The sequence below is a fragment of the Pleurodeles waltl genome, chromosome 4_2, assembly GCF_031143425.1.
Source record: "Pleurodeles waltl isolate 20211129_DDA chromosome 4_2, aPleWal1.hap1.20221129, whole genome shotgun sequence".
Classification (NCBI taxonomy): domain Eukaryota; kingdom Metazoa; phylum Chordata; class Amphibia; order Caudata; family Salamandridae; genus Pleurodeles; species Pleurodeles waltl.
Genome location: NC_090443.1, coordinates 397,530,919 through 397,556,947, shown reverse-complemented (window position 1 = coordinate 397,556,947; position 26,029 = coordinate 397,530,919). Strand labels below are relative to the sequence as shown.

Genomic DNA, 26,029 nt, shown 5'->3' with positions numbered 1-26,029 from the left:
TCCTCGTTTCGATTCATTTTGTTGCTGCTGCCCAAATTTCTGTCATTTTGTTTTCCTGTAAAACACAGAGTAGGGATTGTGTACTCAGTGCTATTTATTTGTATGCTTCTTTCACTCATCACAAAGGATGGGTAGCATATAATGTTAAGTGTTAACTATTATGTACTTTAGGAATTAAATATGCATTCTTTGGCAAGTAGGATATGTTGTTTTTTTATCTTAGTACAATAGATACTTTTATATGAATATGCAAAAGTATTTAACATACATTTTCAATGAACCCTGAAGAAGACCAATACATTTTAAGCACAAAGAGAAGCATATCAACTTCAGATTACTGCCTGCTACTAGGGTAGTATGTTTTGAAGCAACATGCATTTGTTTAAGGGAGATAAGGGAGTTAACAGTGAAAATTATCGGAACATTTGTTAAATAAGGTGATACTCAATATTTCAATAGGTTGAAGTAAAACAAAGTGGTAAAGTAGGAATTGATTCTAAATAAGCACAAACAGGGATCACTGACTTTTATCTGAAGATGCATGTGCAAACTGAAAAACAGCCAGACAAGATGAGCCAGAGGAAACACCACAAATTTGCACAATACCTTAGAAAAGCCCACATCTAGACAGTCTACACTTTCAACAGAAAATAAGACAACTTATGTTAAGAAAATAAGAACATCTGGTGAGCAAGCTATTTAAAAAAGAAGTTTTCTGCACAGTGCTTTGGCAGAAGACTATGAGGCAGAAAGAAAAACAACAGGATAGAACAGGCAAAAAGAAGAAAAAAACACAATGAGCTTCAAAGAAGACAAGGGACCAAACTCAGATGTAAGTGAGTTAAATATCATTAGTGTACCAATTGAATAATAACTTATTCTGAAACATTTTTGTCAAAAAGGTTTGGTCTTTCTGCTCTAATATCATCTTCATAAACCTCCAAAACAACCTCTGGCTCACCTTTGTAAATATCACGCAATGAGTGCGTGCGTGACATTTTCCACAACACTAAGAAAATTAGTTAACCATCCCTTTTTCAAAATGAGTATATATTTCATTGATCAAATCAAAATCATCTTTAGTTACATTGGAAATCTCATCAAAGGATCTTCAAGATCGGAAGCTGATCTTTCAGTCACTTCTGAAAGTGGCTTACATGACAAACTGCATTATATGGCTTTGAAACTAGATGACATTGATTACTGCTTTTGAAAAGAAAATATGAAAATGCTGCAGTCAAATGTTTGATGGTAATTTTTTCAGTAAAGGCATAATCATAGATAATATTGTCTTAGTTATACAGGGTGCACTCTATACTTGCACTTTTTACCCAATCAATATATAAACATAAGCTTATGGTTTTGGAGGCACCTCTGAAGTCCTATACTTAACGTTTCTTGTTCATAAATCCATCTTCTTTTAAAAAATAGCATATATATTCATCACAGAAAAGAGTTCCTATAGAATTCATCCAATGTACATACATCAATAAAGAAATCACTAAAGAACGACAATGTATTCTCAAAACAGCCAAGACATCTTTTATCATAGAACACAATTTTCCAAGGCAAGCTCTCAAAGGGCAGCTCCTAAATTCACTGACTACTGGTGTTACTTGTATATCACTGTTTTTACACTTGACCATTTCAATGCACATAAAGGTGATGGTAGTGGATATCTACAATAGTAGCATAAAAGATCAATTAATGGAACTTTAAAAAAAATCAAACAATACACCTAATGTGCAGGATTCCAATGAACAAATGCTATAACTTTCAACTTAAACTATAAACGTACTTGTGGTTATGTGTAATCTGATTACAACAGCAAATTTTCCTTGACCTCTTCAGTAGAGCCTGTGATGAGGCAAGTTGTAAACTACAGGTAGGTATACCCTTCCTTTAATCATTAAAAAGCTGATATTCAAGACTATGGCCCTCATTCCAACCCTGGCGGTCTCTGACCGCCAGGGCGGAGGGCAGCGGAAGCACCGCCAACAGGCTGGCGGTGCTTCCAGGGCTATTCTGACCGCTGCGGGAAAAGCCGCGGTCAGAAAAGGGGAACAGGCGTTTTCCCGCCGGTTTTCCCCTGGCCCAGGGAATCCTCCATGGCGGCGCTGCTTGCAGCGCCGCAATGGGGATTCCGACCCCCTTCCCGCCAGCCTGTTTCTGGCGGTTTTCACCGCCAGAACCAGGATGGCGGGAACGGGTGTCGTGGGGCCCCTGGCGGCCCCTGCACTGCCCATGCCACTGGCATGGGCAGTGCAGGTGCCCCCTAACAGGGCCCCATACAGATTTTCACTGTCTGCTTTGCAGACAGTGAAAATCGCGACGGGTGCCACTGCACCCGTCGCACCCCTGCAACTCTGCCGGCTCCATTCGGAGACGGCTTCCTCGTTGCAGGGGCTTTCCCGCTGGGCCGGCAGGCGGCCTTTTGGCGGTCGCCCGCCGGCCCAGCGGGAAAGCCAGAATGGCATCCGCGGTCTCCTGACCACGGAGCGGCCGTTCGGCGGTGACCGCATGGCGGGCGGTGACCGCCGCCCGCCGCGGTCAGAATGACCGCCTATATATTTGGAGAGATGCTATTAGAAGTACCCATTATCTTGAATCTAATGTCTTTAGTGAGTTCATTTTTGATGTATAATCAAATGAATTAATTTGATGGACCAACAGAGTAGCATAAATTCTGTTCCTGAAAATGTGTATTTATTTGGAAATGTTTTTGTCTGTATGTTACACCATTGTGCTCAGATGTCAAAGTGAACAATTGGTCAAAGAACACATTGCGCCGTTTTAGGTGCCTCTTAATAATTTGATGTACATGATTTTTAATATGTCCTAATATGTAAGATTGCTTAGATTTTCATGCACTTTCCATGGGATCGCACATCATCATACTACAGACACAACCAATAACTTACACAAACAGCGAGTGTCATATTCAAGAACAACTACACAATGCCTATTTTTATTTACGACTGTAAGGCATAACCACAGGCTTCTACTTTGCCCTGGCGTCTGCCTATTTAAACAAGGGCTTTCAACTTAAACAAATTTCTCCACTTTATTTGCTGTATTTTCTACTTTCTGTATTGGGATTCCTTCTCAAACATTCCAAATGTTGTTTCACTCTCTCCACTAGCTTCTAGGATATTCAGCATTACCTCTACTCATTCACAATCCACTTTACCCAGCTCTGCTTCTATGCTGCATTCTTGTTTATTCAACTTCTATTGTGCTGGGACTACAATTCCAATTTACTGACCCATCTGTCCATGTCCTGCCAGTGTTACATGCACTGGGCGAGTTATCTCAGCCTTTACACTCTGCTAACTCAATCGATTTCACCTGTATTTGACAACAAGTGAGGCCTTCTTTTCCAGAGCCACCCACCTCGCTCAAGTTTGGCTAGTACTGGACTCCCCAAAGCTTTACAAGTAAAGGTTACTTAAATTTACTTCTAGTTCTTAACCACTGGTATTCTCTCTAAAAAGGAAGACATTTCACAGCATGTACATAATCTCAGAACACAATTTTCTATTATCACTAATATGCCAAATTACATACGCAACCATACATTTGGCCAGTGCTAAAATTAAAATGATGGACTTATTATAGGTCAACGGGAGGATAAGACATAAGTCTTGTTTGAAAGGATGTTTAACATTTTGATAAGGAGTCAGATCTCTATGTTTGATTGGTGAGCTTTTTGTATTTTGACTTCTTGCAGGGATGGTGGCTCAGTTTTGTATACTTTGTTCTTCCTCTGATGATTTTGTGATTTTCTATCTTAATGGAAAGTGGAGGGAGGGCAAGAGTGCATTAGGGTGCAATGTCAGGGCACCATCAAATTCAGGGTGGTGAACCAAAAGTTTGGAGGGGAGAGTGCAAGGGGGCTGGTGAGCACTTTGGGTGGGGTCGAGCTTCAGGAGGTGGGGGATCACGTTAGCGGGGGCGAAAAAGTCAAATGAGCAATGTTCGTTTGAAAAGTTGGAAGAGCAATATAGGGGTCAGTATGTGGAGGGTCAATCTCCCAATATTGAGTGTGTAGTGCGATTTTTCAGCAGACCAGAGACTCTGCAGTTGCAGACTTAGTTAATGAATACATTAACATAATTTCCTGTAATGTAAACGGGCTTCTGAATAAACAGAAAGCCCGTGTAATTTTAATCTGGCTAACAATGTTTAAACCGGCAGCAATTTTTTTTACAATAAACTCACTTTAGGGACAATGCTCCTAAATTTAATAACCCTAAAGAATATTCATATGCTTTTTATGCATCTGTGGCGGCATCACTTAGGGGGGCTGCCATTCTTTTAGCCAATATGGCTAACTGGCAAATAAATGATGTTAAAAGGGATGTCAAGGGGCACTGGTTATGGCTTAAAGTTGTAGCAGATGGCAATCTTATGAACTTAATCAACTATTACGGTCCTATCTCCGATGATATAGAGCCGTTAACTCAAATTTACAATCTGGTGACAGTAGCAAATGGCCTAATAATATGGGGTGGGGATTTAAATTTCATCCAGAATTTGGCACTAGACACTAATAGTACCAAGCAATAATTGAAACCACATACACTCCATTTAATTCAGACACTGAAATGGGATCTTTGTTTTAGGGATCCATGGTGTTCCAGATTTCCCTCAATGAAGGTTTATACTTGCCATTCACGCCACTTCTCCTCAGCATCTCGTATCGTTTTTTTTTGGTCACCAAGCTAGTACAGTGTCTAACAGCAAGTATTATAGCAAATCCTTTTTCAGACCGTTCTGCCATTTCGGTTGTTATACCAGCCAGCGTTGATATTAAGAAAAGTTCTAAATAGCAAATAAACCTAGACTTTTTAACTATTTTAATCTGGCTTGGACAAACTCGTACTTTTATTGAAGATTTTTTTAAGATCAACTCTGGCACAGTAGACAATATGGCGGTATGGGAAACATTTAAAGCTGCCTTCCAGGACCATGTTATTACTTATCAGCTGTACAAAGATAAAGAAAGGGGTGTTCAAATACAGGCACTTCAGAGGGTTTGAGACAATGCCGCTGCAAAGCTCATAACTTCTGAAAATGAGAAAAGTGAATAGATAAAAGCTAGGCAGGCTGTGGCAGATTTTTTTTTTTTAAATTGAAGGTATTGGTAGCCATCAGGCTTTCCAACAGAGAACATGTGAAGAAAGGTTCGGAATAATAAACAGACAATTAAGAGGATTTTTAACCTTAACAGTGAGGCACAGTGAATAGTTGATAAATGTGATGAGGTTGCAGGGGTTTTTAAACAACACTATCAGAAGATTTATGGGAAAAGAGAGGAAGTACCTGACTATAAGTTGAATTTTTTTTTTTTACTTATCAATTTCCCACAGGTAACATTAGAACAGAAAGAAGCCATGCTAGAAGAGATTTGGGGGCCCGAGACTATGCTTGCTTTGAATAATATGTTGAATGGCAGGGCGTGTGGCAGTGATGGTATCCCAGTGGGAAATACTTAAGATCTTTTCCAAACAGTTGGTACCATTTCTTGTTAGATTATTTTATCAGTTTAGGGTGGGTAAATCAGCTTCAACTCTTTTCAAGAAATCTGTTATCGTTAGTTTTCCAAAGAAAGGTAAAAACATTCTGGGCGTTAATTTTTATAGACCAAGTTGCTTAATTTGGACTGTAAGTTATTTACCAAGCCTCTAGCCCCACTTATTATACCAATAACTAATCAATTAATTCACCGGGATCAGTGTGTTTTTTTACCTGGGAGGCAATTATCGGATAACACCACCTTCCTGACTCAGGCAATTGATTACTTTTCTAAGACCAACATCAAAGCGGCCATTGGAATGGCTGACGCCGAAAAGGCTTTTGACCTTGTTAATTGGGATGCGCTTTTTTATTTACTTATCAAATTTAGATTCCCAACGCAATTTGTAGACATCCTGTGTAATTTCTACTAAGGGGCTACAGCAAAAGTAGTTATCAAAGCAATCTTAGCCGGACAGGTTTCCATTAATAGGCGTATGCGGCAGGGCTGCTCCTTGACCCCAGTGTATTTACCCTGTCTATTGAACCACTCGCTATTAAAATCCGTAATGATGTCTCAGTTAGGTCTCCAATACCAGGGATGTCCAAAATTAAGCTTTTTGCTGACAATATTATAATAATAATATCTTCGTCCAAGTATAGAAAATATTAAAAATTTGGTGAAAATCGTCACTTCTTTTACTGAGGTTGGTGGCTACAAAGTCAAACAACAAAAAACTGAAATATTATCATTAAATTCCATTATCAGTAATCTTCCTATCAATCTACACCCTCAATAAGCCTCCCAGCGTCCCATAAGATATTTGGGCATTTTCATCACTCATGACTTTTCTCAATTATTTGATCTTAATTAAAAGGCAGTGTTACATAAAATCAAGGGGCTGATGGATAGGTGGTTGTATCTTCCCCTATTGATCATTGGCCGGGTAGCAGTAATCAAAATGTCAATTCTTGCACTACTGCTCTTCCTCTTTTCCGCTCTACCTACTACCAATACTCAATCTTTTTTCAAGGAACTTAATCAACTGTTTTTAAATTTTATTTGACAGAATAAACAGTCCCGGATAAAGATGGTGGTCTTACAATTAGGCACATCTGAGGTGGTCTAGCTCTGCCTCATGCTGCATTCCTAAATTATTCAGCTCAAATCTTGTATAACACACATGCCATAGATACTTTTTTTATACAGATGTTAAGAGAGTCTTCCATTGCATTGCCTTGTTTTTTAAAAATCCTCAAAGGACCCAAACATACTAGGTATAAGTTTCTACATTCATTAGGGTATCGGTTAAATCATTTGTTTCGAATCTGGGATATTCCCAGATGTCATGCATGGACTTCCCTAGAGGAATGTCGGGCTTGGGGTATCATTACTCAGTGGAAACAGAAATCACTTCTGCAAACAGAAATCACTTGGTGATTTCATTAATAATGAAAGGTGTTTTAGCTTGGTTGGAAATAAGCCATTGTTTAGAGACCAATATAAGATATTTGACCTTTAGTGGCCTACAGATTCTTAGCTTTCTGCTGGCCACATACACGACTACAAGCCCCGAAAAACATACTTTGTTACGCTTATTATATAAAAGTCATCTCACCAGTATGGGTAATTAGTATTGAGTCATAAGGGTAAATACTCCAAATACTTTGGTAGAGGAATTGATTAAAATCATCTGAAATACAGGATGTTTGATCACCAAGTCAGATTGGAAAGATATTTCAGAATGGGGGCATAAAACCCTGCGGGCCGCCAATTTTAGAAGAATGTGGATGTTTTTAAGATGGGTGGCCTATTACTCACCACACAGGCTGCACAGAATGAATGTCACAGTCCCGGAACAGTGTTTTCAATGTAAACTAGACGGGGCAGGTGAGTGGCGCCATATCTTCTTCTCTTGCCTGCATATTCAAGAATTTTGGGGTAAGGTTTTCCAGGAACTTACATAATTGACCAAGACAGTCATACCACATGATCCAATGCTTGCTTTGTTTGGTTTTTCGAGTCTTATTAAGCAGTCAGGCAAAAGTGTTCAATCCGTGGTATATATTGGTAAAATAGTTGCACAAAGCTTGATTCTTCAGCATTGGGGAATTGAGGAGGTTCCTTTGTTTGATCTCTGGTTGGCCAAAATGGAAAGAGTCAAGAGGTTTGAAGATGCTTATGCCAAATGTGCAGCTCAATAAGCTAAATTTACAAAAATATGGGGGTTAGTTAATAATGATGTAGCTAACACACCCTACCCTTCAAGCGATTTACGTTAGCAAATTAGTATGGTACCGTATGGTGTTCATTTTATAAATATATATAAATAAATTGCGAGTATAAAGTAGGTAGTAGGGAGAAGGTTTGCATTTTATTTAGCCTATTTAGGGCAAAGTAAGACATTTTAATCTGCATGTTGCAATTTCTTTGTTAGCACTTTAAGGGGCAGGCAATCTGACTTTTGGATATCGTATATGTATAAATTTCGGGTGAGCAAATATAACTTTGAGGTACCAGCACTTTCTGTTTTTTTTCACCTTGATAAGTATATTATACTATTTATTGGGTTGGGTAAAATGACATTTTAGGTAACAGTTTTTCATCTCTATCAAATTGAAATCATCATGGCTCTTCCATATATTAGTGTCTGAATCATTATTATGAATTGCTCAATAAAAAGAATTTTAAAAAAGAGGTTAACCACTGAGCTGTAGTTTATTTACAAGAGGTGTGGCGTGTTTGAATAGATCCATAAATTATAAAGAGCTGTTTGCCTTTACAAATTTCTTTTGTCATATCTAAACAGTAACTGTAAAGTTTCTTAATATTACTGGAGTGTAGAGAACTTTCCATTGCAGAGGTACAATACAAGCAAAGATAGGCAACGATGAGAAGTGATTACTGTGGAAATCAGAAATAACTTTATGTAGAAAAGAAGGATTCATTTTTAAAGATACTTTTTTTATGGGAAACCATCCATGGTTCCTTTGTACTTATAGCTTGAATCTCACTAACTCTTGATCCTTCGGACAGAAGTTACAAATCACTACTGTACATTGGCTAAGAAGTGTATTCTTTTTTTTTAGTAAGCATAATAGTTAGGGCCTGATTTAGATCTTGATGGTGTTACTGCCAAGCCACGTTGGCAGTGGACCCGAGAAGACTGTGAAGTGGTGTTCCACCTGCCGTATTTAGATGTTACAGCTCTGCAAGCAGGACTGGTGATGGATTGCCGACGGAGGAAGATGGAATAGAGGTAAGTGACACATACACTGTACCTTAGCCATATGTGTCCCCCTGCACTACACACTACACAGCGCACTACATACACACCATCATCCATTACAATTCAAACTCAACACAATCCGTACATGCCAAAAAACACACACTGACATTCATCCAAAACACAACATACACACCATTGACACTACGTCCACACACTGCACAACCACAACAACCAACACAACTATACAGCTACACAAATCAAGTCACACACGAGCACAACTACACACATCATGACAACCTCCACCATACAACACTCACCTGAAAGTGTTACATGGCAACACAACATACAAAACGTCGGTCTCACATGCAAGTGACACACATACAGATCATCTACTCCAGCTAACTCCACCTCAACCAGCCAATCCACACACACACATACCCACTCCATCTAACTCCACCTCGACCAGCTAATCCACACACATACACGTAATGACTCATATACACAACAGATAGCAAAAACCTAGCAGTACAGATCCCCCTGCAATGTGCACACATGGACACCGTTGTCAAGTGTGAGTGTACCATCATTGTGGTGCAAGCATTCATCTGGCAACGACAAATGACACCACAATGGCATGTGTGTGTGTGCGATATGTTTTGTGCACCAGTGTGTCCCCATCAGTGTCTGATCAACTAGTTTCCCCGACATACGTATGCAACAGTGATTTAAAAATTACTGTGACATGGGTGTTCCGGCAGTGGTCCGAACCTACCAACATACCCTGGCAATGCGGCATCCCTTCCTGCGAGTCTGGTGACGGAGGGTGATTGTGTTTTCTCCGTGCGACAGTGGCAGCAGTGATGACAGGTGTTGTCCAGTCGTGAGTTTTCACCTCCTCTCCCCTCAATCTTCCAACTCAGATGTGGAGGTCGGACCGCCACTTTTCCCTTGGCAGTAAGACACATTCAAATCTGTACTGCGGGAGTGTGGCTGGGGCCCTGCTGGCATTCACTTTTCCCTCTCCTGCCATCGACGTGGGTGGTGTTTCTTGGCGGAGGCGGTGGTTCGCATGAAGGCTTTCGGCTATGGGACCGCCAACATCTAAATACAGTGGGAGGATCGTTGCGACGGTAGACAGGTTTTCAGTTGAAAAATCGACGGCGGCCCGTTATTGTTAACATCTAAATCAGGCCCTTGGGGTCAGATTTATTGAAAAGTGGTGCAGTGTGGTGCTGTGCCAAAATTGGCGGCGCCGGGCTGCATCACTTTAGAAACATAGAAATGCATTGTATTTAACTGAATATGGCGCACCCCTGCAAATCCCACTGCGCTGGTGCTAAATTTAGCTGCCAGTGCCAAAGCAGGCATACTTGCACCATTGTGCAAGGATGTCTGCGTTGAGTGGTGTGATTGTTTATGTGCGGAGGTGTCGCTTCCTGCATATAATCAATCAATCAATCAATCATAGTATTTATAAAGCGCGCTATGTACCCGTCAGGGTTTCGAGGCGCTGAGGGGGGGGGGGGGAGGGGGGAGGGGAGTGCTGCTGGTTTATCGGTCGAAGAGCCAGGTCTTGAGGAGCCTTCTGAATGCGAGGAGGTCCTGGGTCTGGCGAAGGGATGTGGGGAGAGAGTTCCAGGTCTTGGCGGCGAGGAAGGAGAAGGATCTGCCGCCGGATGTCTTGCGCTGGATTCGGGGTACGATGGCGAGGGCGAGGTTGGCGGATCGGAGTTGACGTGTTGGGGTGTAGAAGTGAAGTCTGGTGTTGAGGTAGGAGGGTCCGGTGTTGTGAAGTGCCTTGTGAGCGTGGGTCAGGAGTTTGAAGGTGATCCTCTTGTCTACCGGGAGCCAGTGGAGTTCCTTTAGGTGAGGGGAGATGTGACTTCGGCGGGGTATGTTGAGGATCAGTCGGGCGGAGGCATTTTGGATACGTTGGAGGCGTTTGATGTCTTTGGTTGGGATGCCTGTGTAGAGTGCGTTGCCGTAGTCAAGTCTGCTGCTGACGAGGGCCTGGGTCACCGTCTTTCTGGTTTCTGTTGGAATCCACTTGAAAATTCTGCGGAGCATTCGGAGGGTGTTGAAACAGGAGGAGGAGACGGCGCTGACCTGTTTGGACATGGTGAGGGCGGAGTCCAGGATGAAGCCGAGGTTTCTTGCGTGGCTGGCAGGGGTGGGTGGGGGTCCGAGGACGGAGGGCAACCATGAGTCGTTCCAGGCCGAGGGGGTGCGTCCGAGGATGAGGACTTCCGTCTTGTCGGAGTTGAGTTTCAGGCGACTGTTGTTCATCCAATCGGCGATAGATTTTAGTCCCTCGTGGAGGTTTGTTTTGGCGGTGAGCGGGTCTTTGGTCAGGGAGAGGACGAGCTGGGTATCGTCGGCGTAGGAGATGATGCTGAGATGATGTTGGCGAGCCAGTTGAGCGAGGGGGGCCATGTAGACGATCACTAATGGCGCTTTAGCACTTCTGTGTGTGCTGCACAATGCAGCACATACAGAAGTGTCAAAGCGTCATGTTCAAATGATTGTTTATGTGCAGAAAGGGACACTTTCCCGCACATAAAAAATAATTTGGGGCATTTTGCTCTTTCTATGCGTGCTGCAGAATGCAGCACACATAGAAAAAGCAAAAAACAAGGCGGAATAAAAGTATTCCTTCTCGTTACACCCTGCTAACGCCACCCCTGGGGGGGGTTAGATTTTGGTGCTGCCTCAGGTTTCCGAAATTTCATAAATCTGAGGCAGCGTCAAAATGCAATGGGTGTTGCTGTGGCATGCCCACAGCAACACCCATTGCACGCCCCTTCCACGCACAGTGCTGCATGGGAAGAGGCCATATTTACAAGGTGGCGTTAAGCCACAATAAGTGGCTTAACGCCACCTTGTAAATACGGTGCAGTGCTTAGCGCCACAGGAGCGTCACAAAAAGTGACGCTCCTGTGGCACTATTGGCCTATAAATACGGCCCTGCATTCCCAAGTGCCAGACAGGTTCCTTAAACTTTCCAGAAAATATTTAATAAATAAAATAATTACGTCTACTACTGGATGTCATGACTGGATTTGCAATAACATAAATAAACCATACCAGCCTTGACAGCTCAATACTGGTTTGCAGTAGACGAGGGGCCAAAATCGAAATCCTCTCTACAGTAGCCAATGAGCCAGTATACCTCGAAACAGTTTACTACAGTACTCCCCAAATAAAAACCTGTGCTCATTACACCAAACCTCATTACCAAACGATTAGTCAAAAGAATGAAAAATGGAGGGAGGTTGCTGGGAGTATAGGGCTCCAAGCGGTGGAATGCACTGAATCTCACTCCAAGGGAATGGCCAATTATCATGCTGTTCAGAAAAGGCCTGGAATCTGAACTGTTTTTATGCCACCTTTTCCTGATCGCTTCACAAATGAGGGAAGAGATTAAAGAATATTGGATCAGGGGCATACTACGATAATAGGATCCCAACTCCTGTCCATCAACTCAATAATCGAGACTCTTGCTCACCTGAGGCCACATAGGCATGTATACTCGATTTTTTTCTGCCCTTAGGCACTATAGTATTACAGAAGTGGCCACAGACGCTTGTGCGGCCCTTCCTGAAATAGAGATAGTGCCAGCACACATACAGGACCGGTGCTATTTTAACAGGGATTTCCCTAATTTGCAAGGGAGTTGGGCCCCATGCAAATCATGCAAACACTTTGCCTCTGCACTGTATTATTTACCTGGGTGCAGATGCAAAGAGGCCGTCAGGAGGCACACCAATTGTGCACCATAAAGAGATGGCACACAGTTAGTGCGCACCCTGTGGGCAGCCCTGTGGAGTGGAGAAAGTGGATCCCAAGCAGACACCCACCAGCAGGTTAGCTCTATTCTCCCTTTAAAGTGCAGGTGGGCGTGGCCTGAACTGTGAAAGACAGAGCGTCCACTTTAAGCAGCGGCTCTGAATTTCACTAGTACGCTAATACACTACCTCCACAGCAGCTGAGAGCTCACAGCTGCCCTGGGGGCAGTGCATTATCTCGAACAGGGCGCACTGCTCCTGTCTGCCTCAGCGCAAACAGGGACCGCGCACTCTATCATTTGGGCCCTGTAGCACTCTGAAGCATCTGAAAAGTGACATGCGGCTTTATAAAGCATAATAAATAAATACATGGGTAAGAGACTCACAATAAACAATGGTAGCAGCTAAGTGTACATTGATAAATGAAAACCGTAAGTCAGACTTATATTCAGTCAGATAAATAAGCAAAGGTAGTACCATTTATTTGTGGCATGTTCTCCAGTCTGCCTACTTGCTGCTACAACATAAACAGAATCTCTTCCACGGTATACAATGATACTTAGAAAGGGGGGTTTGCTTCCTTCAAGATTACCTCATAACCGCCTGGAGTTTCAAGCGCCATACTGCAAGAACTTAGGAGCCAGGCAGGGAAGGTCAGCGATGGAAGACTGGGATGGACAATTGTACGTGACATTCTGGAGAGGAGAACTGACCATTTTCAGATGCCTCTGGTGTGAAAGAAAATACATCTGCAAAAGGTTCAGATATCCATAATAACACAGCCATTTTGGAACAATGAGAATCATGTCAGACTTGCTGAGTCTGAATTTGGTGATGACATTGGGAAGAAGAGTGATCGGAGGAAAAACATGGTGACATTCTTTCAATAAAGTCATTGAAAGGGTATTCTCCACGAATCAAGATTCAAAAACCTAGAACCATAAGCAGGTATTTTATGTTTTATTCTGTTGTAAACAAACTGGCTTCTGGCGTTTTCCAAAATGAGAAGACGTTTGCGAGCACATCACTGTTTACAACTCATTTGTGCTACTCTAATAAGTACCAACTTAATGTCTCTGTTTTGTGTTCCACAGACCTAGTCAATGCATTGCAGCCAGCTGAATGCCCCTGGCCAGAATCAGGTGACATATGGTGTGAGCTTCCTGGGGAAGCACCCTAGTTCTCTTCATTGCTTGTTTGTTCAAATGATACATGGTGTATGTGTTGTCTAGTGTTAATAACCACAAGAAAGCAATTTAAAAAAGATGAATCACGGTCATACCCAATATGTTGATGTAGTAATTCTTCTTCACTAGAGACCTTAACCTTTGGGCCCTCAGACTGGCTTATGTGTGTTACCCAGACTTCCAGAGATGCATCCATCACCACTGTTGGGATTAGAGCTAAAAGGAGTTCCAGTCAAAAGACTCTTTCTGGCACCACTAAATAAGCGACAGAAGGGCTTTGGAAGACAACTGAATTTAGTCATCCTAATTTCTTTACTTTTAGTACCTTTGCCTAGCCAGGCATTCCAGTAAAGTGTAGAGGTGTTCTGTGCTTCCTTGCATCTGAGATCGGAGGAATACAAGAAGCCATGAATACATATCATTTAGCTGACTGAAGAAGGCTCAGTCAGATGAATTTAAAGACACTTTTGACAGCTAGAAAGACCCCTTTCCTACCAAGGAGATGCTTTTCCTCTTTTTTTGTCCAGCTCTGCACCAGGTGATTGATACACTGTGTAGGATCTGGTGTTGATTTATTGATGCTGGGATGGAGATCCAGCTTGCAAATGAGTTCTATCATCAGACTGTGGAAAAGTTTTTGATGACGAGGTTTTGTTTAGACAATCTAAATGCAGGTTTATAAACAATAAACTTCCATGAAGAAAATATTTAACTACTGCCATAAACTTTGAGAAAACTCTTGGGGCTGACATTTCTGAATAGGCAAGTCCAACTTAGCAGGATTAATCCCCTTTAGAGGCATCTTGAAGCAAGCCACAAGATACCAGATTTTTCACCCATATTGCACAACATCCAGCACCCAACTGTCCTTTGAATTTTATGAATATGCTGGGAGATGGCAGAAAAGACTCCCTCCCAAAGGGATGCAGTTTGGTGTGGGTAAGTCACTGCATTGCAAAGGCCGTACATGTAGCAGCCAAAATCATCTGTATGGTTTTGGCACTGAAAGAACTGCTGTAGGTGTTCCTGAAGGTGTCTCTTCCAGTATGGAATTTGAATACACTCTTTGCCTTTAAACGTTTGGAAACTCCCTTCTCTTACTGAAACCCAATGTTTCAAGGTCTCGGTATCTGCTTTATGCTAGGCAGGGGATAGGAAGTATAAATTGCACCAACTGCAATGCCTCCAGATGTGAGGCAGACCCTTCTACCCATGCCAGACCACCTTCTACTTTTCTTCTCCAATGTATTGGAAGACGCAGAGCCAGAAGCATTAAATTTATTTATGGCTACTACATCAAGAGAGTGTGTTGCTGGTTTTTCTTTAAGAAACTAAGGATTCAAGTCCACAGGTTCACACTTTCCCCCCCAACGCCTTTTCACAGGAGATGAAGAAAAAGGAATCAAGAAAATTATGACAATAAGTTCCACAAATCCTGGAACTAAGAGAACAACGGGATGCACTTGAGGCTCTGTTTGAATCATCTCAAATATGACAGATGGGTGGACATAAGGAAATGTTGTCTGGGTGTTAAACTTTCTTGTTGTTCCTTTCGACAACTTATAGAACACAATCAGATCATCTATAGGAGAAAACCAAGAAGGTATGGAGTCTGGAGAGGCAGGAGGTTAAAGCAAACATACATTACAGAAACACATTCATGGAATCCCACAGATAAGGAGTATAAGTTGCAGCCACTGCAATGCCCCAGATGTTAGGCGGACCCACCTACCCATGCCAGCCCACCTTCTACTTTCAGTCAGGCAAAGAGCCATTCTTCCAGAAAAATATACATAAAATAATGTCAAATGAAAACAAAAAAGGTGTTATTAGCCAAAAGCAGTCTTCAGAAAAAAACAAAAAATGTGGAGCTTCCTCACTGGGTGGAAAAAACAAGTTGCTTAGCTAGCTCGTTGCTGAGCATCATGTGATAGTGCGGCGCTCCAAAGTTCTTAAAGGTACGGGGCACTTTGCACTGTGGTATACTGTTTTGTATTAGGTACCATTTCCTTTTTTATTTTACTCTGTCATTTTAGTAGAAGTGTTTTCAACAAAATATACTACTGGGTTTTTAAGTTGGCGAACTGGTTATAAAAAACATTAGATATGGCCTAACTGGACATAATTTCTAGGTATTTAAGTTGAAAAATATGACTTATTTTGGTAAATAAAATGTGTTCTGGCATCCTGTATATGTGCAGAGATATTCCACCTTTTGTGAATATCATAGATCATCCCCCAGTAAAAAAACTCCAAGGTCTCCACACGTTTTACCAGCACCAGGCTACATCCCGCAGGCATCTGTGGAGCACAAAACTCACCGCCTTCTTCACATTACACTTGAACTATAAACATTCCCTTAGCCAAACAATTCTCCAGCCTCCCACTTCCCTCTGGTTTTACCTGTACAGAGCACCTTCCCTGGAGGGAAGGTGGCTGTTCTCCTGTTCCACTTTGTGAGCTCCATAGTACCCAGGGTCCCAGTAATGACCCTGCTGCCTGTAGCATTCCATCTGCTTCCAATCTGCAATCAAAGGTGGAATGAGATAATTGAGCGAAGACTGTTAAAAAGCAGATACTGTATTTGATCATGCTGAGCTAGAAGAGGTTAGACAACCATAATGTCAGTCTGCATCCATACAGATGAACATCCAAAAATAATACAGCCGATGTACAGACAACTGTCTAGCAAATAATGTCACCTACTTGATAAATTTACCACCACGACAGATGCACCTGGCTGACACCATTGCTTCCTTTGCACACTCTACCAGTGTTTAGTGAGCATTAGCTCGTAACTCTTCCTTTAGTTGCTATATGCTGCGCCTGAGTTGCTTGTATGAACATTTCATTATTCTTTTCCAGTGATCTGCAATCAAACGAAGTGGGCTTTTATAAATGATGGATTGTAAAACTTGTCTAGGAATGGTACCCTGGGCAGCTGGTCCATGTGTGGAAGGACCAGGTACTTATTAAGTCGTAAGTACTAAGCCAGGTTATAAATTTCACAAAGGGCATCAACAAGTCTAGAAAGCAGAGTGTCCCATTTCCTCCAGGCTAGTGTTGAGCACTGCTGTGTTGCTATTTTCTTGTTCCACTATTATGTTCATATACTTTGGTTACACTGCTTTGTGAAGTGTGGGAGATGGGCTGTACAGGATGTGTGTTGCGACATCAGATGTGTTGGAACGGAAGAAATGTAGGATGTGGGTATACTTTTATGCATTGTTCCAGATTTTGAGAGCATCCGTGTACCATTGTGCTAGGTGCTGCATATTACTCACAAAATATCCATGATCTATACCCAAGCTATTCCTCTTAGGTTGAGATGTACAGTACCTAATTTGTAAACCTATTCAGAACACAAGCAAGCAAGCCTTTTCATTTGCTACAATTTCTCAGCAACATGAGCATTTTGTCCTCAAGGCCAGGCAGGATGATGTTAAATGCTTGCCAAGTGGTATCCTGTTCATTCCTCACATCGCTCCTACAAACGCCTTTTTGAGGTTGACCACATGATTATCCACACTTATTTATTTTCTATTGATTGTTAATTAAACACTCAGTCCCTGATAACGTGTCCTATTTGATTGAGTTTTGATGTCTTACTTATGTTGATGTTCAGCCTTGTTCTCTGGGTCTTCACTTTAATATCATGTTCCAGGAGCACAACAAACGGGCTAAGGAATTGGAGGGGGAGGTGTATTTCATAGGTTTACCGTACTATACATGAAAGCTCGCCTGTTGAGGTCAAGGAAACTCAAACAGCTGAATACAACTCCTCTTATCCTGGTCTGCTTCCCATTAGACTTTGGTAACACTAATACAGCTGGTGTTCCCCAGACATCAAGGGGATCCCTCATACTGCAACCAGACTTACACCTACAAAGAGAAAATTGGGCCACGTCTTCCCTGTGCTAAAAGAAGCATATTGGCTTCCAAGTCAGGCCAGAATAAAAAATAAAATAGGCTATCTGACACTTAAGGCTCTCCATCATACACAGCAACACTCCTCACCCACTCACGAGAACTTAGGGGACTAAAGAGCTAAGGAAATCTTCAAATGGAAACTTCGAAGCTGAATATAACCCTGGCATTAAAGCAATCTTTGACTGCTGCCACCACCGGTTTATGAAACTCCCACTCATCCCTACTAAGGACACAATCAGACCTCTTCAATTTCAGGAAAGAGGCAAAAACACACCTCTTCCAACTTCATCTGAACTAAATGTCACTTTTAGTTATTTCACTCTAGTGTATCCTTTCCTGCCGTCCCTTTAGTGTAGCCTGTTATTGCAACCCTTTACACTCACTGTTATATACTAAGTGCACTAACAGCTGTCAGCCACAGCAGCACTATGGAAAATGGAAATAAAAAAGAAATGTCCAATGGCTATCAATAACTATGGGTTTCGTGGCCCTGTGCTTTCAAAGAATTGATGTTACTTAGAACTCCTGGGTGGCGCTGAAATGGAGCTGGAGTGAGGGATTCTCTGGTCAGTCTGTGCAGTGACTTAGAGTACTGTGGTTTAATTTAGTGACTGTTGTAGATTGAGGAGCTACTTGTGTTATAATGCAAGCTACAGCACACCATAGGGACTGTTTTCTCAAGGTCTTATCTATCATATTACATATTTAAGAGGACGAATAAGCAAACCCTGGTGACTGAAAAAGTGATCAGAAAGCCATATGAGCGTAACCCATTAAAGCAAAGGCGTTGGAAGTTGGGGTACGGGAGGTGCTGCAGCACCCCCATAATTCCATGGCGGAGTTCACATGTAAATTAACAAAGAAAAAGGCTTAATTTATTGATCCTGAAAAATGTACTATGCTTTCAAGTGCAAAATGTCTCATTACAGGCAATTTCGTTTGAGAAAAGCTGCTAATTATTTTAAAAGTTGGAGCTGTGTTTACTATTCCTGTCTCTTTCTGCATGTTTGGGGTATTTTCTGATTTTAACTAATGACAAGATACAAGTGAAAAAGAGACCACGTTTCTCCAGAGGATTTCTAACACGTGGATCACACACAAATAAATATACATATGTTTGCTTTACAAAGTAAAGTACAAACATCTCAATAAAAACCCCAACAGCAAGGAAAGGACAGTCAAAGCACTTAAGTCAGGGAATGTTAATGGCCGCACCCCGTCTCGAAAAATCATTCCAGCTCTACTGCATAAAGAGAAAAGGGTTTTAACCATAACCTTATTTTGAATGGAAAATGGCTTCTAAATCCGACTATAATTCTAAACTGTTACTATTATTTTCTCTTAGTACTAACCTCACTCTCTCAGCCTCTGCCCATCTAATGGTGCACTTATGAAAGAAAAGCAGTGATCCAAAACTCGCCCCCCTTGCAAAGCGCTGGATTTCAACATTACACTGGGGGCCAGGCAGAGGACCACATCTGTGAATGACACTAGAACTGCGCTATAGTTGATACTTCTGGGTAAAGGTGAAAGTGATCAGTTTTCCCTTTCTTCAGAGGACCTCTGATCTGCGGTTGTGGACTGTGGAAACAAATGGTTTAACACCTCTAGTGCGGGGGAAGAAGTATGACTCATTGGTGTCCTTGACAATACACCGAACTGCAGAGGATGTTTTGTTATGTGTATTTGTAAAACACACCTGCAAGGGTATCCTGGCACTCTGTGTCATAAGAGGGAGCGAGGGGAAACCTCTGATGCTTGCACCAAGGTTTCCCCCCAAGTTACTACCTGTAGGTGCCGACATCATTTCCCCTCCCCATCCACCAGTGACATCTCAGATCCCACCGGACAGCACAACGAAGAGCAGCTCAGTGCGCATCCGGTGGGATATCTTCCCTCATCTGGTCTGATACAGGCATTGCTAAAAAAAAAAGGGAGAATCTCCCCTTTCCAGCGATTCATCTCTCAAATAGATCCCTTCCCATCCATCAATGATGCACCATGAAACACAAGTGGGGCTACCACTAGACACTAGGAATGTCTTGTTTTTTGGGTTGGTGGTGTAAGAGCCCGAGGCCTGGATCAGCCCCCTTGAGGGGGACATATAATTTGGATATTTTCCCTTCCCTGGGAGTGCTGATCGGACTTTAGTGATAATTCTGCAGCACTGCCCTGGGACCATCCAGACCATGACAAGTTGTTCATAATTCAGCCTGTTTTGGAAAATTTGTGTGCCAAGTTTACAGAGAATTATACTCCTGAGAAGAATTTAGAAGTAGACAAATAACTGATTCTGAACAGAGTGCGGCTGCTGTTCAGGCAGTACATGCCAAGAAAAAGAGCTCATTATGGCATCAAGATGTGTGAGAGCTCCATTGCTTATGTAGCCAGTCTGGGAGTAGAGGAAAGAACTCCATAATAAATCCTACAGGTTGCCCCTCACAATTGTATTACTTTTAGCATTACAAGGTATAATCTACCAATAAGAAGACAGTATCATCACATAAAAGTCAGGACAGGTCATTACATAAATAAAGTCATAAATAGCAAAATCATCATCCCATCAGTAGTCCATGGTACACACACTACCCCCCAATATATTTTCATGTTTCCAAGGGCAGTCTTTTGGCTTGTATATTGGCTTTTCTTGGCATGCATACCAGTCAACACCCTTGCTCTATACCGCAAGAGAGGGGGGCTCCAGTCTTTTCTAATTGTGGGTGATGTCCCTTTTGGCTACTAAGGAGACCACCCCTATGAAGATTCTTTCAGCCCCTGGTCCCCCAACTTTCCCCAGGAGACCCAGCAGTGCCACCCGGTGACCAAAGTCAATGTGGCGGCCCAGGACGACAGAGAACTGGTGCTCAACTCCCTCTCAGAAGGTCACCAAAGACGGGCAGGACCAGGCCATGAGAAAGAAGTCAGCGGCAGGGAGCGAGCATCTCGCGCACATGGCCTGCGTCTCGTGGTCCATCCGCGGAAGCCGCAAGGGGGTCAGGCATGTCACATGAAGGTAGTTCATTTGGATCATCCGGAAGATGCGAGGAAGTTGCCAGTTCTCTTGGGGCCATACCAGACTCCCTCCAGTCATTGTTGTTAAGTCATTAAGCTCTCCAACCCATCTCTCCCATCTCCACTCGAGATGGAGAAAATGGTCCAAGGCATTGATCAACAGAGACCAACAGATCGGTGATATGGCTCCCTTACCCAATCTTCCCATCAATATCTTAGCTTCAAGAGGACTGTATTCGGGGATCTGAGTATCCTCCTGAAGGTGGACCAACAGAGCGTGATGCAATTGCAAATAGCAGAAAAACTGTGTATCGGAAAGACTGTACTGCTCCTGCATTTCCTGCAAGGACATGAGTTTCACACTGCGGCAAATATCCCCTCTGTATGTGATCCCGATACGCTCCCAATAGGCAATCCCCTGAAGCCCCGACACCTGCTCAAGCCAGGTTATCTGCCACAGTGGCACCATGTCCTTAAGACAGCGATTCCAACCAAAGAGTGCAATGCCGCTCTCCAACACAGCAGTGTCACTTGGGTACAAGAGGTGACAGAGGATACCCTTAAGACCAACGAGGTGCAAATCTAGATGTTATGCCGGATCGTCCCATCCTCAAGTAAACCATTCGCTGATTGAGACCGGGTGCGCCACAAGGAAGTAGGTGTAGATGCCAGGCATGCCAATGCCCCCGTCAAATGGGGATTCTCACACAGAGGTCACACAATGTCACCCCTGCCCAAAAAAGGCCATCATTTTCGAGGTCAGGGTTCAAAACAAAGTCCGAGGGATTGGACGGGGGAAAGTTTGTCAGGACACAGGTGTATCTGGTGAGACCTATCATTTTAAAGACCACAATGTGCCCCACAGGATTGAACGGTAGTCGACTCCACCTGCGCAAGTCTCGGTCGAGAGCCGAAGCTAGGGGCATAAAGTTAAGGGACCAGGCCAGATCCAGGAGACAAGACATATGGACACCAAGGTACTTAAAGGAGTTGTGTCACACCAGTATCTCAGGGCACCAGTGCCTCTCAGTGGCATCCCCCACCCTGCCACCACCACCACCACCAAAAGTGATTTGCATACATTAATATGTAAACTATATGCCTCTCCATAAACACAGAGGATTTCCAGGAATCTAGGAATGGAGGACTGTGGGTCACCTAGGAAGAGTAAAGCATTGTCCGCATAAAGGGAAATGATGTCCGCCACACCATCCCCTCATCTCCTCCCCATAACACAAGCATCGCCCCCATGGGGCTTGCCAACGGATCAATAGCAATAGCAAACAATAGGGGCGAAAGTGGACAGCTTTTACGAGTGCCTCTGCATATCAGGAAGGACCGAGAGGATTCTGTTGATGCGGAACTGAGCAGTAGGGATGTTGTAGAGAAGACTCACAAGTTTGCAGAAGGTAGGTCCAAGCTGGCTCGTTGGAGCACAGCTATCAAGACACTGTGTTGAAGGCCTTCTGGAAATCAACTTGGACCAGAAGGTAGTTTAGGCGATTAGATTGTGATAGGGCCACTTGCACCCTCTGAATGCAGAGCCACGTGCTTCTGCCTGGCATTAATCCACCCTGGTCCAGGTGGATCAGGTAGGGCAATGTCTGGCTCAATCTAATCTCCAAGACCTTTGCGAAGATCTTAATATCTGAGTAGATGAGGGAAATCGGCCAGTAAGAAGAACAACAATCGGTGGGTCGGTCCACTTTGGGGATAACTACTTTAGTGGCTTTATCAAGGTCTGGGGGGAAGGAGACACATTTTGATGCCTCCGCATAGAGAGCGACGAGTTATGAGATCAGATGGGTTCAGTACCATTTAAAAAACTCAATAGGGAACCATTAGGGCCTGAGGTCTGCATGGATTATAGGTCTGATACAGGCATATTCACTCCCTCGGTCTACAGAAGCTGATCCAATGCCCGGGCCAGAGAGTCTGAGAATGAAAGCGGGGGGTGGCTCCAAAGAAGGGGGCCACAACATTTTGTGTGGGGTCCAGTAGCGCTGTGTAGTGGCCCAGATAGAATGATGCCTGTGCGATCTCAGGTAGGTTTTCATGTATCCTGTGGGTCAACGTTTTCCTCCAGCACTAAAGATATCTGGTGCAATTTACAGTGCCCCTGGACTTCCAGTTCGATGCTCAAAGGAAAGGGTATGGTCTTCCAGATACACCAGTTGTGCCAGTTGGCATGGCTTCTTCCCCCTCATATATCCCTCGAGCAGGCCCCACATAGCAGGCTTACTGGTCGGCAATAAAGTCCCGGTTGAGGACACCAAGCCGTCATTAGTCTGGAAGAAAACTTGCAACTCCACCTCCATGAATCCTGCACAGTCCTGATTCCTCAGGTGCAATGCACTAACCGTGCAGGAGCCCCACTCCAGGTGAAGGAGTGCATGATCAGAGATACCCAATGGCAAGATCCGAACAGACTGCAGTGGTAGCAAGTCACATGTCCGGAACCAAAGGAGGTGGATTTTGTATTCAATTTTGTGTGCTGGAGACATGTGTATAGGAGCGCTGCATGGGGATTCATAAACGCCAAGCATCGCAGAGGCCAAGAGAGTCCATCCACGGGTTTAAGCCTGTAAAGAGCTCTATCCTGCTGAGCATAGAGTGCCTGACGTGTCTCGCTCGGGATTCCAGACCACATTAAAGTCCCTGCCACCAGGGTTATCCCTGGAGGAACAGCCACCACTAGAGTTTGGAGCACCTGGAGAGTTGAAAGTAGGAGTTGCTGGGGACATAGCATGAGATAAAGTTGTACCGGCTGGCCTCCAGGCACCCTTTGATCCCCATATATCTCCCCTGGGGGTTCACGTGGGAGGCCATCATCGTCAATGGAAAGGATCTATGCAGAAGAATCTCAAGCCCCAGGAGCCCTTGGAGAAGCCAGCATGTAAGACACGGTCATAGCCAAACCAGCCAAGGAGGAGTAGTTCCCAGGAGATGCATTTCCTGGAGGAGGACCACATCAGGTCTGTACCTTTTGATGTGGCGTAACACCTCTGACCTCTTATTACGGTTCAGAAGACTTTTCACATTCCAAAAGCCGACTAACCATCTGGAGGGGGAATCAAGAAATGACAGTTCAAGGCAGGTGTAGGTCAATGGGGAGCATCAGGGAACCCAACTCAGACTTGGTAACACTCACGGTGGAGAACCTATGTGACATACACCTGAAAGAAAAACATTTAAACTCAGCAAACCAACCCACACAAAACGTACCCCCAACCTCCCCGCCCCATACTTATAACCCAGAAACATCTGTCACACATAACAAAAACATAACACAACAAAATTCAGGGTAGTGCTCAGTTGAGGACTCCAGTCGCCCATAAGAAGGATAACACTGCCTGAAAGGAGCAATCAACATTCAGAGTAGGACATCAGATGATAATCTGCACCGTCTCAGTCCCCCTTCACCACCCCCTGCCGCCGGACCAAGGGAGGGTGAGCCACCCCAAACAGTAGACATACCCAGTGAGGACCCAGAAGGGCCAGGGTCTTGCAATATGTTGTTTACAGGCCGGTGTGGTCAGGTTTCCGAGTCCAGGACACCCTTGAGGGCCTTAAAAAGTATAGGAGTATCAGAGAGAGTAGCACCAATTGCCTGCGTCTGCCCCCTCCCTCTAAAACCCGTGGGGTGCTGGTTCAACGACTTTGGGGCTACACAGTGTCCCGATTGGCCCTTTCAGGAGAGGCGTTTCCTCAGAAGTGCCAGGGCAAGGAGGGCGCAGGGCATTCCATTGTCCCTCGCTCTGCTGTGCCACCAGAGCTTGCCAGTCACAACGGCCTCTGTTTCATCACCCATTCCCAAGCCTGTTCAGGGGTGTCAAAGAGGTAGGGTGAAGAGACAAAGATTACTTTTAGGCAGGGTAGAAACAGGAAAATGTATTGGATCTTAAGTGCCCAGAACTTCTGTTTAACATCTTCAAAGGAGCAGCGGCGCTGTTGGAGTGCTCTGGTATAGTCTGGGAAGAAGAGTATTGTATTGTGAAGGTATGGCAAATTTGGTTGATTCAGGACTTTTGGGAGGAGGACATCCCTGTCACAGTGGTTAAGGATGCATGCTATCACGGGACGGGGGGCTCCCGGCGTTTTTTTTTGTGTTTTTTTTTTAGCAAGGGAGACAATGTGCCCATTCCACAATAAAAGCATCAAGATAATTTATCTGATGGAACCCAGCACCAAAACCACTCCTCCAGAAGGCTGTAGATTCCAGAGACTTCCACCCCCTAGGAAAGCCAACCAGGCACAAGTTGTTCTTTCTAGAGCAGTTTTCTGCATCTTCCTCCCTTGAATCCAGTTGTGGTGGACATTAGTATGGAGACCTTGCGCTTGAGAGTCACTATCTCATCTTCAGTTATCGAAATCCGCGTCTCGGTTTCAGTTACTCTTTCGGCCACTTTATGTAGATCCTGGCGTAAGAGGGAGAGGTCAACATGTATGCCATCTACTTTGGATTCCACCACCTCCATGGAGTCCTGAGTTGCAGAAAGAATGGTTTACATGTTGGTGGGGTTATGATCCGCAACCGCCAGTGGGGGACCCCTGGTGGCCCACTTTTGTCCGGTATCGATGTGGTATACTGGTTCAATTTGGTCTTGGCTGGTTACAGCAAGGGTGGTTTGTCTCGCCCCTTCTCCAGTTCGAAGGTGGCGGGCGATGTCCAGAGCAAAGCTGCGGTATAGCTGTCTGTTAGCTGGGAGAAGGAGCCACTGTTGTCCCCAATCCAGCTACCAAGTGAGGGAGGTCCGTAAGCAAAGGTGCTGGTAGAGACCCGTGGTCACTGACCTGTCTGCCCCAGGGCACCACACGCAGCTGGCGGTGTTTGTTCGGGAGGGGGAAGTCCTCAGTTTACACAGAAGAATGCACTGAGTTAAGGCTGTGGTCATGCGCAGGACAGGAGAACGTCCAGTATGGCAACAGTCTCACACACGCCACTGGGGGCTGGCAACTTACCGCTCCAAAGTGTCACCAGGAGCGTATAGTACAACCGTGCCAGGACCCCTCCGCAGCAAGACCATTGTTGTTGTAGAAGACACCACTATCACCAGGGTGCGAGAAGCATCTCCTGGGTGCAGTCTGATATTGCAGTAGGGAGGCACTGGGTTAACCAAGCTTGATCAGCATTCCTCTAGCCCACCCCTCAATGCCCTGACATGGCACCCAGGTGACAGCTGCCTCCAAGGACAGCTGTCCAGTCGCCGGAACTGCCAATACATTTTGGGCAGGGCAACTGCAACAAGGAAGAGATTCACTAAAGTAATAGTGCCCTCAGGGCCGTCTCCACCTCTGTGGCCCTGGTTCACTTGGTCCCCCTGTAGTCATGTTTCCCGCTCTGCTACTCCCCTGCCGCAGGGCCAAT

General features: G+C 44.1%; 1 protein-coding gene across 1 annotated transcript in view; it reads right to left on the bottom strand.

Annotated features, from left to right (window-relative positions):
• SEC16B (SEC16 homolog B, endoplasmic reticulum export factor) overlaps positions 1-26,029 on the bottom strand; it is a 284,826-nt gene that overhangs the window by 231,695 nt on the left and 27,102 nt on the right. The window contains exon 4 of the mRNA XM_069231559.1: positions 16,123-16,243. Within this exon, the coding sequence (XP_069087660.1) occupies positions 16,123-16,243 (121 nt within the window). The remainder of the gene's footprint in view (positions 1-16,122; positions 16,244-26,029) is intronic.